At 49.6% G+C, this 12119-nt stretch overlaps 1 protein-coding gene across 1 annotated transcript in view; it reads right to left on the bottom strand.

The window, feature by feature from the left end:
• Positions 1–11880, bottom strand: part of cplx4a (complexin 4a) — a 108998-nt gene extending 97118 nt beyond the window's left edge. The window contains exon 1 of the mRNA XM_072497963.1: positions 11673–11880. Within this exon, the coding sequence (XP_072354064.1) occupies positions 11673–11839 (167 nt within the window). The 5' untranslated portion in view covers positions 11840–11880. The remainder of the gene's footprint in view (positions 1–11672) is intronic.
• Between the last annotated feature and the right edge of the window lie 239 nt (positions 11881–12119).

Raw genomic sequence — 12119 nt, 5'->3', positions numbered from 1 at the left:
AATTCCTTTTCTTGGTTTCCATTACCAACCTGATTTTCCCAGTCCACCTGCATTTTGAAGTTCCCCATGATTATTGTAATATTGCCTTTTCTACATGCCTTTTCTATCTCCTGATTTATTTTATGCCCCACTACTGCTTGGGGATCTGTACATAACTCCCATCAGGGTCTTTTTACCTTTGCGATTCCTCAACTCTACCCACAGAAATTCTATGCCTTCTGATCTGATATGGCTGATATGTACTTGAGAAAGCGATATATCGTCAAAGGTGCTATTTTTCAGAAAGGGAGCCAAACTGTCCATCCTAAACTAAAAAAAATCCCATGCATCTATTTTGAAGTAAGATCAGAAACGTTCCTCGTTAATATTTATCCTCCAAATAACGTCAGTTAAAAGAGAACATTATCTGGTCATTATCACATTGCTGTTTGTGGGATATTACTGTGGATTAAGAGGCTAGTTTTTCCTCCATTACAAAATTAACAGTTCATAAGGACAAAACAACATATGATTTGGAACAGAAATAGACCATACGACCTTTCAAGCCTCCACTGATATTCCATGAGATCATGGCTGATCTTTGAGCTCATCTCCGCCTTTAATGAACCAACTCACCTCCTCTAAGGAAAGTATTTCTTCCCTTAGATTCAGAGTCCGCATGACTCCAGATTGTCTCAATTATGGAAACACTTCCTTAGTCTTCCAAACTCCTTGCAATAAAGGTCAACATACTACTTCGCATCCTAAATGGCAGATGTATCTGCAAGTTAATTTTGCGTAACAAAAACAGAAAGTGCTGGAAATACTCAAGAGGTGAGACAGTAGCTGTGGAGAGAGAAACACGATGAACAGTTTGAGTTGAATATGGCTCTTCAAAACTGAAGGAAGATAATAATGCGATGGGTTTGATGCTATTGAAAACAGGGAAGAGGAGTAAGAAAAAAAGGGAAAGTTCGAGATAGAGTAGAGGGAGGGATAGATTAAATGTCAATAATGTCTCGGGACCAATACAAAGGGAGTTGGAATGGTTTTGCTAAAGAAAAAAAACATTTGCCCTGAGTAAGTGTGAATGATAGATCACGAGTCGCCAGGTATCTTTCTGATACCGCCACGTGGTTCAAGCTCTAGTTATGATTAATAAGACAGCACACCGCTTAGTAAGATTAAAATCAACGGTCATTTATTATGTACAGCAATAAATACTTACACAATAAGCCTACTTTCTATATCACTACCTACCACTACTGGCCAATACTTAACTTTTGGGAATGGCCCACCAGGTCAGGGAAACAAATGGCTTATCGAATTGGGTCTGGCCTGTGGGATTCAAAAGGCTGATACGGGTCGATGGCTAGGAGTCTCTATTGGGTAGCGATCGCTGGAGTCAAACTTACGGTTGCTGGTCAACGGTTCTTGCAAAGGTTGCGAGCAGGAGAAGAAGGGAGAGAAGGGTCGATCTGAACTTGGCCCCTATTTTTATAGGGCCCAGGGGCTTCCCGCCTCTCGGGGCGGACCTTGACCCTGAGTCCCAAGTGATTGGACTTATTCCCAATCACTGGGTTAGATATGCTCCAATAATGGGGCGATTCCTTGATCGGGGGGTGGTTGTTCACCTGTCTTTGTCTTGGCCACTGCTGGGGCCGAGAGGTCTGGCCCGGCATTCAATTGCTAATATGTTGCAATTGTTCCCGGGGATAGCAGATTAAACTGCAGATGTCTGGGTTGATGTGCTGCTAATGGTCGCATGTATCGATCTGGGCCGACTTCCCCAGAGCCGAATACGCTATTCTGTCTGCAGCTGTCCATTTGTGCCCTGTTGGCTGCTTTTACCATCAGCCTTTTCGGTTAGCCATTTTATATCGTGTTTTGGCCAAATTAATCGGGAATCAGCCATTTTAGGTGGCTACAGTAAGTGTGAATGATAGAATATATACAGCTCTGTTCAAAAGCAAAGGCATGAAAAACAAGATTCAGACATGCACATTTATAACAATTATTTCACGGAATGTGGGCATCACAGGTATGGGTAGCATTTCTTGCCCATCTCTACTTGCCTTTGAGAAGGTTGTGGTGAGCCACCTTCTTGAACTGCCACCATCCATCTGGTACAGGTAAAACCCACACAGTTAAGAAGAGAATTACAGGATTTTGACCCTGCGACAGCGAAGGAAATCAGAATGGTGTATAGCTTAGAGGGGAACCTGAAAGTGGTGGTGTTCCCAGGTATCTTCTGGCCTTGTCCTTTTGGTGTTGCAATGCATCTTGTAGATGGTCCACATTACTGCTACGGAGCATCGGTGGTGGAGGGAATATTTAAGATCATGGTTGATCTGATTGTAACCTCAAATTTGTACTTTGCCTACCCCCAATAACCTATCACCCCCTTGCTGAACAAGAGTCTATCTACCTCTGACTTAAAATATTCAAAGACTTTGTTTCCACCACCACTCACGACCCTCTGCGAGAATTACATTTCGCCTCATCTCCATTTAAAATGGGTGATCCTTTATTTTTAAACAGTGACCCCTAGTTCTAGATTCTCCCACAAGACAAAGCATCCTCTCCACTTCCACCCTGTCAAGCTCCTCAGGATCGTCTACGCTTCAATCACTTCTCCTCTTACTCTTCTAAAATGTAATTCTTTCATGGGATGTTGGCATCGCAGGCATAGCCAGCATTTGTTGCCCTTCCCTAAAGGACATTAGTGAACCAGATGGATTTTTACAACAATCAACAATGGTTTCATGGTCATCATTAGACTTTTAATTACAGATTTTTTATTAAATTCAAATGTCACCATCTGCTGTGATGGGATTCGAACCAGGGTTCGCCAAAGGTCTCTGGATTACTAGGCCAGTGACAATACCACTACGCCACCACCTCCCCGAGCAATTAAAGGCCAGCCTGCTCAACCTTTTCTCATAGGACTATCCACCTGTTCCAGAAAATTGTTCGGTAAACCTTCTCTGAATTGCTTACAACGCATTTACATCCTTCCTTAAATAAGGTGACCAGTACTGTACAAATTACTCGAAATATGGTCTCACCAGTGCCCTATGCAACTGAAGCATAACCTCCCAAATTTTCTATACAATTTCCCTCGTAATAGCTTTCCAAGCTACTTGCTGTACCTGTGTACTAGCCTTTTGAGATTCATGCACAAGGACACCCAGTGTCCTTGCCCTCACAAGGACGTTCATTCTTTCTAAAACTGCAGTGCCGTCCCTAATTTTACTGCCAGCTCACCTCCCCTTTTCCCTTCTCTATATTTTCTGAACACATGGGGCGGGATTCTCCACTCCCACGCCGAAGTGGCCGCGCCGTTGAGGTTCACGACAGCGCGGAACGGCCCCGGTCCCGACCGATTCAGGCCCTGACAATGGGCTAGGATCGGGGCCGCGTCATCTACACGCGCCAGGCCTTGTCGCCCGCGTAAAAGCAGCACCACGTAGATGATGCGGCCGGCAGCTGGTGGGGCGGAAATTCCTCCGGCGTCGGCCTAGCCCCTCAATGTTGGGGCTCGGCCCCCAAAGATGCGGAGCATTCCGCACCCCGCGCATGCGTGGTTGTCGTCCTCTCTAAATCCGCCCCGCAAGAAGATGGGGGGCCGCGGAAGGAAGGTGGTCCTCCTTCAGAGAGGACGGCCCGACGATCGGTGGGCACCGATCGCGGGCCACCCCACATTCCAGGTGGAGCCCGTGCAGGATCCCCCCTCGTCCCCCCCACAGGCCGCCCCCCCAGCATTCACGCACTGCCACGACTGCAGCGACCGTGGCGACATTCTCCGACCCCCCGCCGGGTCGGAGATCGCCGGGGGCTGGCGTGAATCCTGCCCCCGCCGGTTGCCGAAGTCTCCGGCACCGGATATTCGGCGGCGGCGGGAATCGCGCCGCGCCGGTTGGCGGATCCCCCCGCTCGATTCTCCGGCCCGGATGGGCCGAAGTCCCACCGATAAATTACCTGTCCCGCCGGCGTAAATTAAATCACCTACCTTACCGGTGGGATAAGGCGGCGTGGGCGGGTTCCGGGGTCCTGGGGGGGGGCGCGGGGCGATCTGACCCCGGGGGGTGCCCCCACGGTGGCCTGGCCCGCGATCGGGGCCCACCGATCCGCGAGCGGCCTGTGCCGTGGGGGCACTCATTCCCTTCCGCCTCCGCCAAGGCCTCCACCATGGCGGAGGTGGAAGAGACTTCCACTGCGCATGCGTGGGAAACTGTCAGCGGCCGCTGACGCTCCCGCGCATGCGCCGCCCGGAGATGTCATTTCCGCGCCAGCTGGCGGGGCAACAAAGGCCGTTTCCGCCAGCTGGTGGGGCGGAAATTCCTCCGGCGTCGGCCTAGCCCCTCAATGTTGGGGCTCGGCCCCCAAAGATGCGGAGCATTCCGCACCTTTGGGGCGGCGCGATGCCCGTCTGATTTGCGCCGTCTTGGGCGCCAGTCGGCGGACATCGCGCCGTTTCTGGAGAATTTCGCCCCAGGTGTGGACGGCGCCGGGCGGAACCCGTCGTTTTGGCCTGGCCGTTCGGCCCATCCGGGCCTCAGAATAGCGGGGGTGCTGGAGAATCGCCATTATGGGTGTCTCCGGCGATTCTCCAGCCTGCGGCCCATGAAACTCGACTGGGCCGTTCCCGCCGCTTGGGAGAATCGCGGGAGGGCGTCAGACCGGCGTCCCCGGAAATTTTGGCGGCCCAGGCGATTCTCCCAACCGCCGTGGGAGTGGAGAATCTCGCCCCTTATGTCATTGTACATGAAGTGTGGGGAAGACTTTTGGCACAGTGAGTAGCATCCCTCCACCTGAGCCGGATGCTCTGGATTCAAGTCCCACTCTGACACTTGATGGTCAAAGAAGGTGTGCTCATAATGTGACCAATGTGGTTGAGTATAAACTTGTAATTCCATCCAAAATACGCTAATGGCAAGAGCCAGAGAGATTTCTAGTTGGCCATGTGTGTTGTGTTATGTAATTTGGAATAACACAAGCTGCCACTTGATGCAGTTTTGAGTAAAAGATGCTCCAGACTTTGAAGTGAGTTCAATGTGTTTTATTGAACTATTAGCACAGTTCTCAATGAGTTCAACTCTCTGCTAATCTAAATGTAGTAACTCAGTCTAACTGAACCAGCCTTGCTCTAAGCCACGTGCTGGGGTGTGATGCTGAGGATATACCCTGTCTCACTCTGTAGATGTTGGTCTGTGGAAAGAGGTGGGGTGTGAGTGCCTCATCCCTTTTATAGTGAGATACCACCCCTGAGTGTCCTGACTGCTCATTGGTCGTGTCCTATTCTATGTGTTCATTAGCTGCATGTTTGCATATCATGACTGTTGTGTTGGGTGCTCTGGATCCGTGGAACACATACAGGTCACCAACACTTGAAATAGTGCAACACTATTTTATTGAATCATTAACTGTTTAACATACTCTGACTGTGGGATAACACAATAATAGCTTTAACTAAAGACCTTTGCCGTGTCCTAACCAGTCGATGCACTCAGCACATGGTGAATGTCTGTGCTGCAGGCTGTGAGCTCTGTCCTCCTAGCTAGCTGCAGCTTGAATGAACGGGAACTCCGATGCCCTCTGTCTTTATAGTGCATGTGCTCTAACTGGTGATTGGCTGCGGTGTTGTGTGTGTTGATTGGTCTCACTGTGTGTCCATCAGTGTGTGTCTGCACCATGATATACTGGTGTATATTATGACATCCCCCTTTTATAAAAGAATGTACCTGTGTGGCAATAAATAATATATGGTGAGAATGTCCCTGACTACGTGTGTGTAAAATATTTACAGGACTATGTACGTGAGAACTAAGCTATTTACATGGGAAGGTGCCTGGTGCAGAAAAACAGTGTGTCACAAGAATAACGAGATGAACACAAAATACAAACCATGTAAACGATCAAACGGAAGAACAGAACAAATCAGAAAATCCATAAGTCCACAAAGTTCACAAATTAAGTCTCTGAGGTGGGCGACGAATTCTGGTTGACTGCCTCAAGGGTGGGTCGGGAGCCGCCGGCTGAGGAGCGGGCTGGACTGTGTCAGAGTGAGGAGGATGCAGAGTGACCGGGATCTCTGCATAGTCCATGGCAGGGTCAGCAGGAGGGCGAGGCGACAGTGGAGGATCACGTAGCGAGCGCGGAACGAGACGAAGGGCGCGTTGATTGCGGCGTAGAATGGAGCCATCCGGTAGACGAACCAGGAATGAGCGGGGGGCCACCTGCCGAAGGACCACAGCGGTGCAGACCAGCCACCATCTGGAAGATGGATGCGGACATTGTCATCTGGAGCCAGTGCAGGGAGATCAGCTGCACGGGAGTCATGAGCCGACTTGTGCTGTGCACGAGACAGCTGCATCCGGCGAAGGACCGGAACGTGGTCGAGGTCTGGGAAATGAATGGACGTCACCGTTGTCCTCAGGGTCCAACCCATGAGCAACTGGGCTGGTGACAGGCCAGTGGACAGTGGGGCAGAGCGATAGGCCAGCAAGGCGAGGTAGAAATCGGACCCAGCATCGGCAGCCTTGCAGAGGAGCTGTTTGACTATGTGGACACCCTTCTCCGCTTTGCCGTTGGATTGGGGGTACAGGGGACTGGATGTCACATGTGCAAAATTGTACTGCCTGGCAAAGTTGGACCATTCCTGGCTTGCGAAGCAGGGGCCATTATCTGACATAACCGTGAGTGGGATGCCGTGTCGAGCAAAGGCATCCTTACAGGCATGGATGACTGCAGACGATGTGATGTCGTGCAACCGTAACACCTCCGGGCAATTTGAAAAGTAGTCCACAATCAGGACATCGTCTCTACCCAGCACGTGGAACAGGTCGATGCGCACTTTGGTCCAAGGTGACGGGACCAACTCATGGGGCTGCAGGGTCTCACGTGGTTGGGCCGGCTGGAAGCGCTGACAAGTGGGGCAGTTGAGCACTGTGTTGGCTATGTCCTCATTAATGCCGGGCCAGTACACTGCATCTCGGGCCCGTCGGCGGCACTTTTCCACGCCAATATGGCCCTCGTGCAGCTGTTCCAGGATGAGCTGGCGTATGGGATGCGGGATGACAATGCAGTTCAGTTTCAGAAGAACCCCATCTACTACCGCCAGATCATCTCTGACATTATAGAACTGAGGGCATTGGCCCTTGAGCCACCCGTTTGTTAGGTAACGCATGACACGCTGTAGCAAAGGGTCAGCCGCCGTCCCGCGGCGAATTTGGACGAGGCATTTATCCGTGGCAGGTAGATTGGAGGCCACGAAGGCCACATGGGCGTCAACCTGGCAGACGAATCCCGCTGGGTCACATGGAGTGTTGACTGCCCTGGAGAGAGCGTCGGCAATGATGAGGTGTTTGCCTGGGGTGTATACCAGCTGGAAGTCGTATCGCCGGAGCTTGAGAAGAATACGCTGGAGGCGAGGCGTCATGTCGTTCAATTCTTTCTGTATTATATTGACCAGCGGGCGATGGTCGGTCTCGACAGTGAATTGAGGAAGTCCATACACATAATCGGGAAACTTAATCACACCGGTCAGAAGGCCCAGGCACTCCTTTTATATCTGCGCATAGCGCTGTTCCGTGGGGGTCATGGCACGTGACGCATATGCAACGGGGGCCCATGATGAGGCCTCATCGCGTTGCAGGAGCACTGCCCCAATGCCGGATTGGCTGGCATCGGTCGAAATTTTGGTCTCTTTTGCTGGATCAAAGAAAGCTAAGACCGGGGCCGTGGTGAGTTTGGTTTTGATTCTCACCATTCGCGCTCGTGGGCAGGGAGCCATTGGAAGCCTGTCGTCTTCCTGACCAGGTTCCTGAGAGCCGTGGTATGAGAGATGAGGTTAGGGATGAACTTCCCTAAAACGTTGACCATGCCCAGAAATCGGAGGACCGCCTTCTTGTCCTCTGGCGTTTTCATGGCTGTGATAGCAGCCACCTTGTTCGCATCCGGCCGCACACACAACTGGGCGATGTGGTCCCCGAGGAACTTGAGTTCCGTCTGACCAAAAGAGCATTTGGCCCTGTTGAGGCGTAGGCCCTGCTCACGTATGTGTTTGAGCACACGCTGGAGGCGATTGACATGCTCCTGCGGGGTGGTGGACCAAATGATTATGTCATCGACATAGACGCGAACACCTTCAATGCCTTCCATCATTTGTTCTATGGTCCTATGGAACACTTCTGAAGCAGATATGATCCCAAAAGGCATCCTGTTGTAACAATATCTGCCAAAGGGGGTATTGAATGTACACAGTTTCCTGCTGGATTTGTCGAGCTGCATTTGCCAGAATCCTTTTGAGGCGTTGAGTTAGGTGAAGAGCTTGGCGCGAGCCATCTCACATGTGAGCTCTTCGCGCTTGGGAATTGGATAATTCTCCCTCATGATATTGCGATTCAGATCCTTGGGATCAATGCAAATTCTTAATTCGCCAGAAGGCTTTTTTACACATACCATGGAACTGGCCCAGTCGGTTGGTTCCGTGACTCTGGAAATCACTCCTTGGTTCTGGAGGTCCTGCTCCTTGAGGCGGTCCTTAAGGGGTGCTTGGACCCTGCGAGGTGCGTGCACCACAGGCGTGGCATTCTGTTTCAATAAGATCTTGTAGGTATATGGGAGCGTGCCTATGCATTCAAAGACATTGTGGTGCTGGTCGATGATGGCGTAGAGTTGCGCCCTGAAGTCAGTGTCCTGAAAGGCAGACGTGTCATCAGGAGAGAGAGAGTGAACTCTCTGAACTAGGTTCAACAGCTTGCATGCCTACGCGCCAAGCAGGGAGTCTTTCGAGGAGCCCACGATTTCAAAAGGAAGGATGGCTTTGCGTGACCTGTGCATCACTTCAAGTTGGCACGAACCGCTAGCAGCAATGACATTGCCATCGTAATCCAATAGCTGGCAGGCTGATGGAAGGATGGCTGGTTTGACACAAAGGCTTCAGAAGTCAGACCACGCAATGAGATTGGCGGAGGCACCAGTGTCCAGGCGGAATCGTATTTGGGACCGGTTGACCGTCAGGGTGGCACACAACTCATCGTCTGGATCGATGCTGTCTACCGACAGCTGCTGGTGTCTTTGCTTCGAGGACAGCCTGTTTTTTGTCACAACACCAACTCGAAAAGGCGCCTTCGGGTCCTCGGTGTCACTGCTGTGTGGGAGGTCCGCATCGGACTCGGTGACCGTGGGTTGAATTGCCCAGACATTCCTGCGAGGTTGGCTGAAGCGATATGAATTGGCAGGCTGAGCTGCTCGGCAGAGGGCAGCATAGTGGCCAAGTATGCCACATCTTAGGCATTGTCGAGATTTGGCAGGACATTGCCGTTTTAAATGGGCGGAGCCACAGTTGCCGCACGTCGTAGCGTCAGCACGTTCGCTGCGCAACCACGCATGCGCGGTGCGGTCATGCATGGTGCGCACCTGCGCATTACGTTCTTCAACGTCGCCATCCCCTCGTTTGGTGCGCACAAGCGCGGGAGTCTGCGAAAAGCGCGCAAAATGGCCGCCCTCATCCAGGCAGAGGCTCTGGAGTTGCTCAATCGCTTGGACCCGTTCCGCCTCATGGGGACCTTGCTGCGCCGTTTCAGCCGCTTGGATGTGGGAATACCGACTCGTGGCGTTTTCGTGTAAGACACAGGTCTCAATGGCGGTCGCTAGGGTGAGCTGCTTTACTTTGAGGAGCTGATGTCGTAGGGGGTCCGATTGAACACCAAAAACGATCTGGTCGCGTATCATGGAGTCGGAGGTGGGCCCGTAGCTGCAAGACTGCCCAAGGATGCGGAGGTATGTGAGAAAGGATTGGAAAGGTTCATCCTTACCCTGCAAACGCTGTTGGAACATGTAGCGCTCGAAACTTTCATTCACCTCTACACTGCAGTGAGTGTCAAACCTGAGGAGGACCGTCTTGAACTTTGTTTTATCTTCATCATCCGCAAAGGTGAGAGAATTGAAAATGTGGATGGCATGGTCTCCGGCCGTGGAGAGGAGGAGAGCAATCTTTCTGGTATCCGAGGTGTCCTCCCGGTCTGTGGCCTCAGGGAAGAGCTGGAAGTGCTGTTTGAATATCTTCCAGTTGGCCCCTAGGTTGCCAGCGATGCGGAGCGGCGGCGGCGGGCTGATGTTGTCCATGTTGCAGGATGACGGAATGCTGGCAGAAGGCAGATCACTTGCAGGTAGGTCTAAGAAGTGCTAATATCCCTAACTCCTGGTATGTTGTGTTGGGTGCTCTGGATCCGTGGAACACATACAGGTCACCAACACTTGAAATAGTGCAACACTATTTTATTGAATCATTAACTGTTTAACATACTCTGACTGTGGGTTAACACGATACTAGCTTTAACTAAAGACCTTTGCCTTGTCCTAACCAGTCGATGCACTCAGCACATGGTGAATGCCTGTGCTGTAGGCTGTGAGCTCTGTCCTCCTAGCTAGCTGCAACTCAAATGAGCGGGAACTCCGCTGCCCCCTGTCTTTATAGTGCGTGTGCTCTAACTGGTGATTGGCTGCGGTGTTGTGTGTGTGTTGATTGGTCCCATTGTGTGTCCATCAGTGTGTGTCTGCACCATGATATACTGGTGTATATTATGACAATGACAATGTGATGGAAAGAAATTGGAGCATCTCCATAGCTCCAGGCTACAACATGTATTTAAAAGTGTATCGTCTGGGTGGGGGAGGGGATCAGTTAACTGGACAGGTGGTGTGGATCAGATTTCACAAAACTGGTTTTGATCCCAGTTCTGGGCTGGATTCAGTGGCTGCCTCCATCCCCTACCGGTGGAGATGTTTGTGAAGCTATGGATTGGACCTGCTTTCAGGCAGAGAGCTAAAGAAGAAGATATCACATACCCAGCCCTCACCATTTTTTTAGCCATGTTTCCAATGCTGCCACTGCATCACCTTCCCACACTGTGATTTGTGCTTGTATTTCACCAACATGATTCACCACACTTTGGGCATTGACGTGCACACATTGTAATTCTGTCTTTGCATTCCTCATAGTCCTGAGCCTGCTCCTATATAATATAACTGCAGTTTTGTTTCAATGGTTAAAGAAACAGGATTTGCAAACGTGTCAGTCTGTATTGCTATTTTTCTTCTTTCCCCACCAACATTAAAAAGGTATTTTACCAAACTTTCAGAACTATAAAATCTGTATGCTGAATCTGCAACGCCTTTTTAAAAAAAATGTGCTCAACAATTATTATTTTGTTTCACAAGCAAGTACCTCAATCACAATAAGGTGGGCAGGGAAACAAGAGTGTAGACTCAAAACATTTGTTGGTACCTACTTGAGTACGTTTTCAACCTTTTTCAAACTTATGGGTATTTTTGTTGGAAGTTTTATCTGAAGTTGAATAGAAGTCAATTAATATTCCAAGATAGGTTAAAAAAAAGCCTAATTACCAACACAAATTTCATGAAGATACATGTGAAAGCGCGTTTAATACTTTTTCTGCCATCCACATATAGTTGTAAATAATGCTCATCAAATAAGTAATAGTCTAGAATTTTGTTTCCTATTGACAATCTATCAAAGTGTTAAAATTTCGGTAAACTGCCTTGCAATTTATATATTATGCTGTAAAGACATGTCATCGTTTTGTATGGATGTTTGCTGTCAGTTTCTTGGATGCGACCAAAATTATAAACATTTGAATCATATTTTTAGTCTTTGGTAAACTTACTTTTCTTCCACCATCTGCTTTTGGTATTCTTCATATTCTTCTCTGGTCATGCCTGCAGCAGCTGCAGGGTCAGAAGCACCGCCTTCTTCTTTCTTTTCTTCATCTCCACCTCCAAGTCCTAAATTCTTCACCTGCCCACTCACCATAGATTTCAACAGGAAAGACATACCTTTAGCAATGAGGCAATTAATCAGATATAAAGTTGCGGATAGAAGATGTATGGGCATATAAGGAAAAATGAACAGAGGACTAGTCAGCTTGCTGGCTTTTACTTTAAAGGCAGGGAACGAGTCAAGTGCTTTTGGGAAAATGGTTTGCCTTCAGTAAGCTGGATTAAACCAGTGAACTCTTCAATCTTCCAGAGGCAGATGGTTCAGATCACGCTGTACATCATTATTCTCTACCGTCTACTTTTAATAATATTTTAAGCTAATATTTTTCAACAAG

This window comes from Scyliorhinus torazame, chromosome 3, assembly GCF_047496885.1.
Source record: "Scyliorhinus torazame isolate Kashiwa2021f chromosome 3, sScyTor2.1, whole genome shotgun sequence".
NCBI classification, from domain to species: Eukaryota; Metazoa; Chordata; class Chondrichthyes; order Carcharhiniformes; family Scyliorhinidae; genus Scyliorhinus; species Scyliorhinus torazame.
Note: the sequence above shows the minus strand (reverse complement) of the source record. Positions and strands in the feature narration are given on the sequence as shown.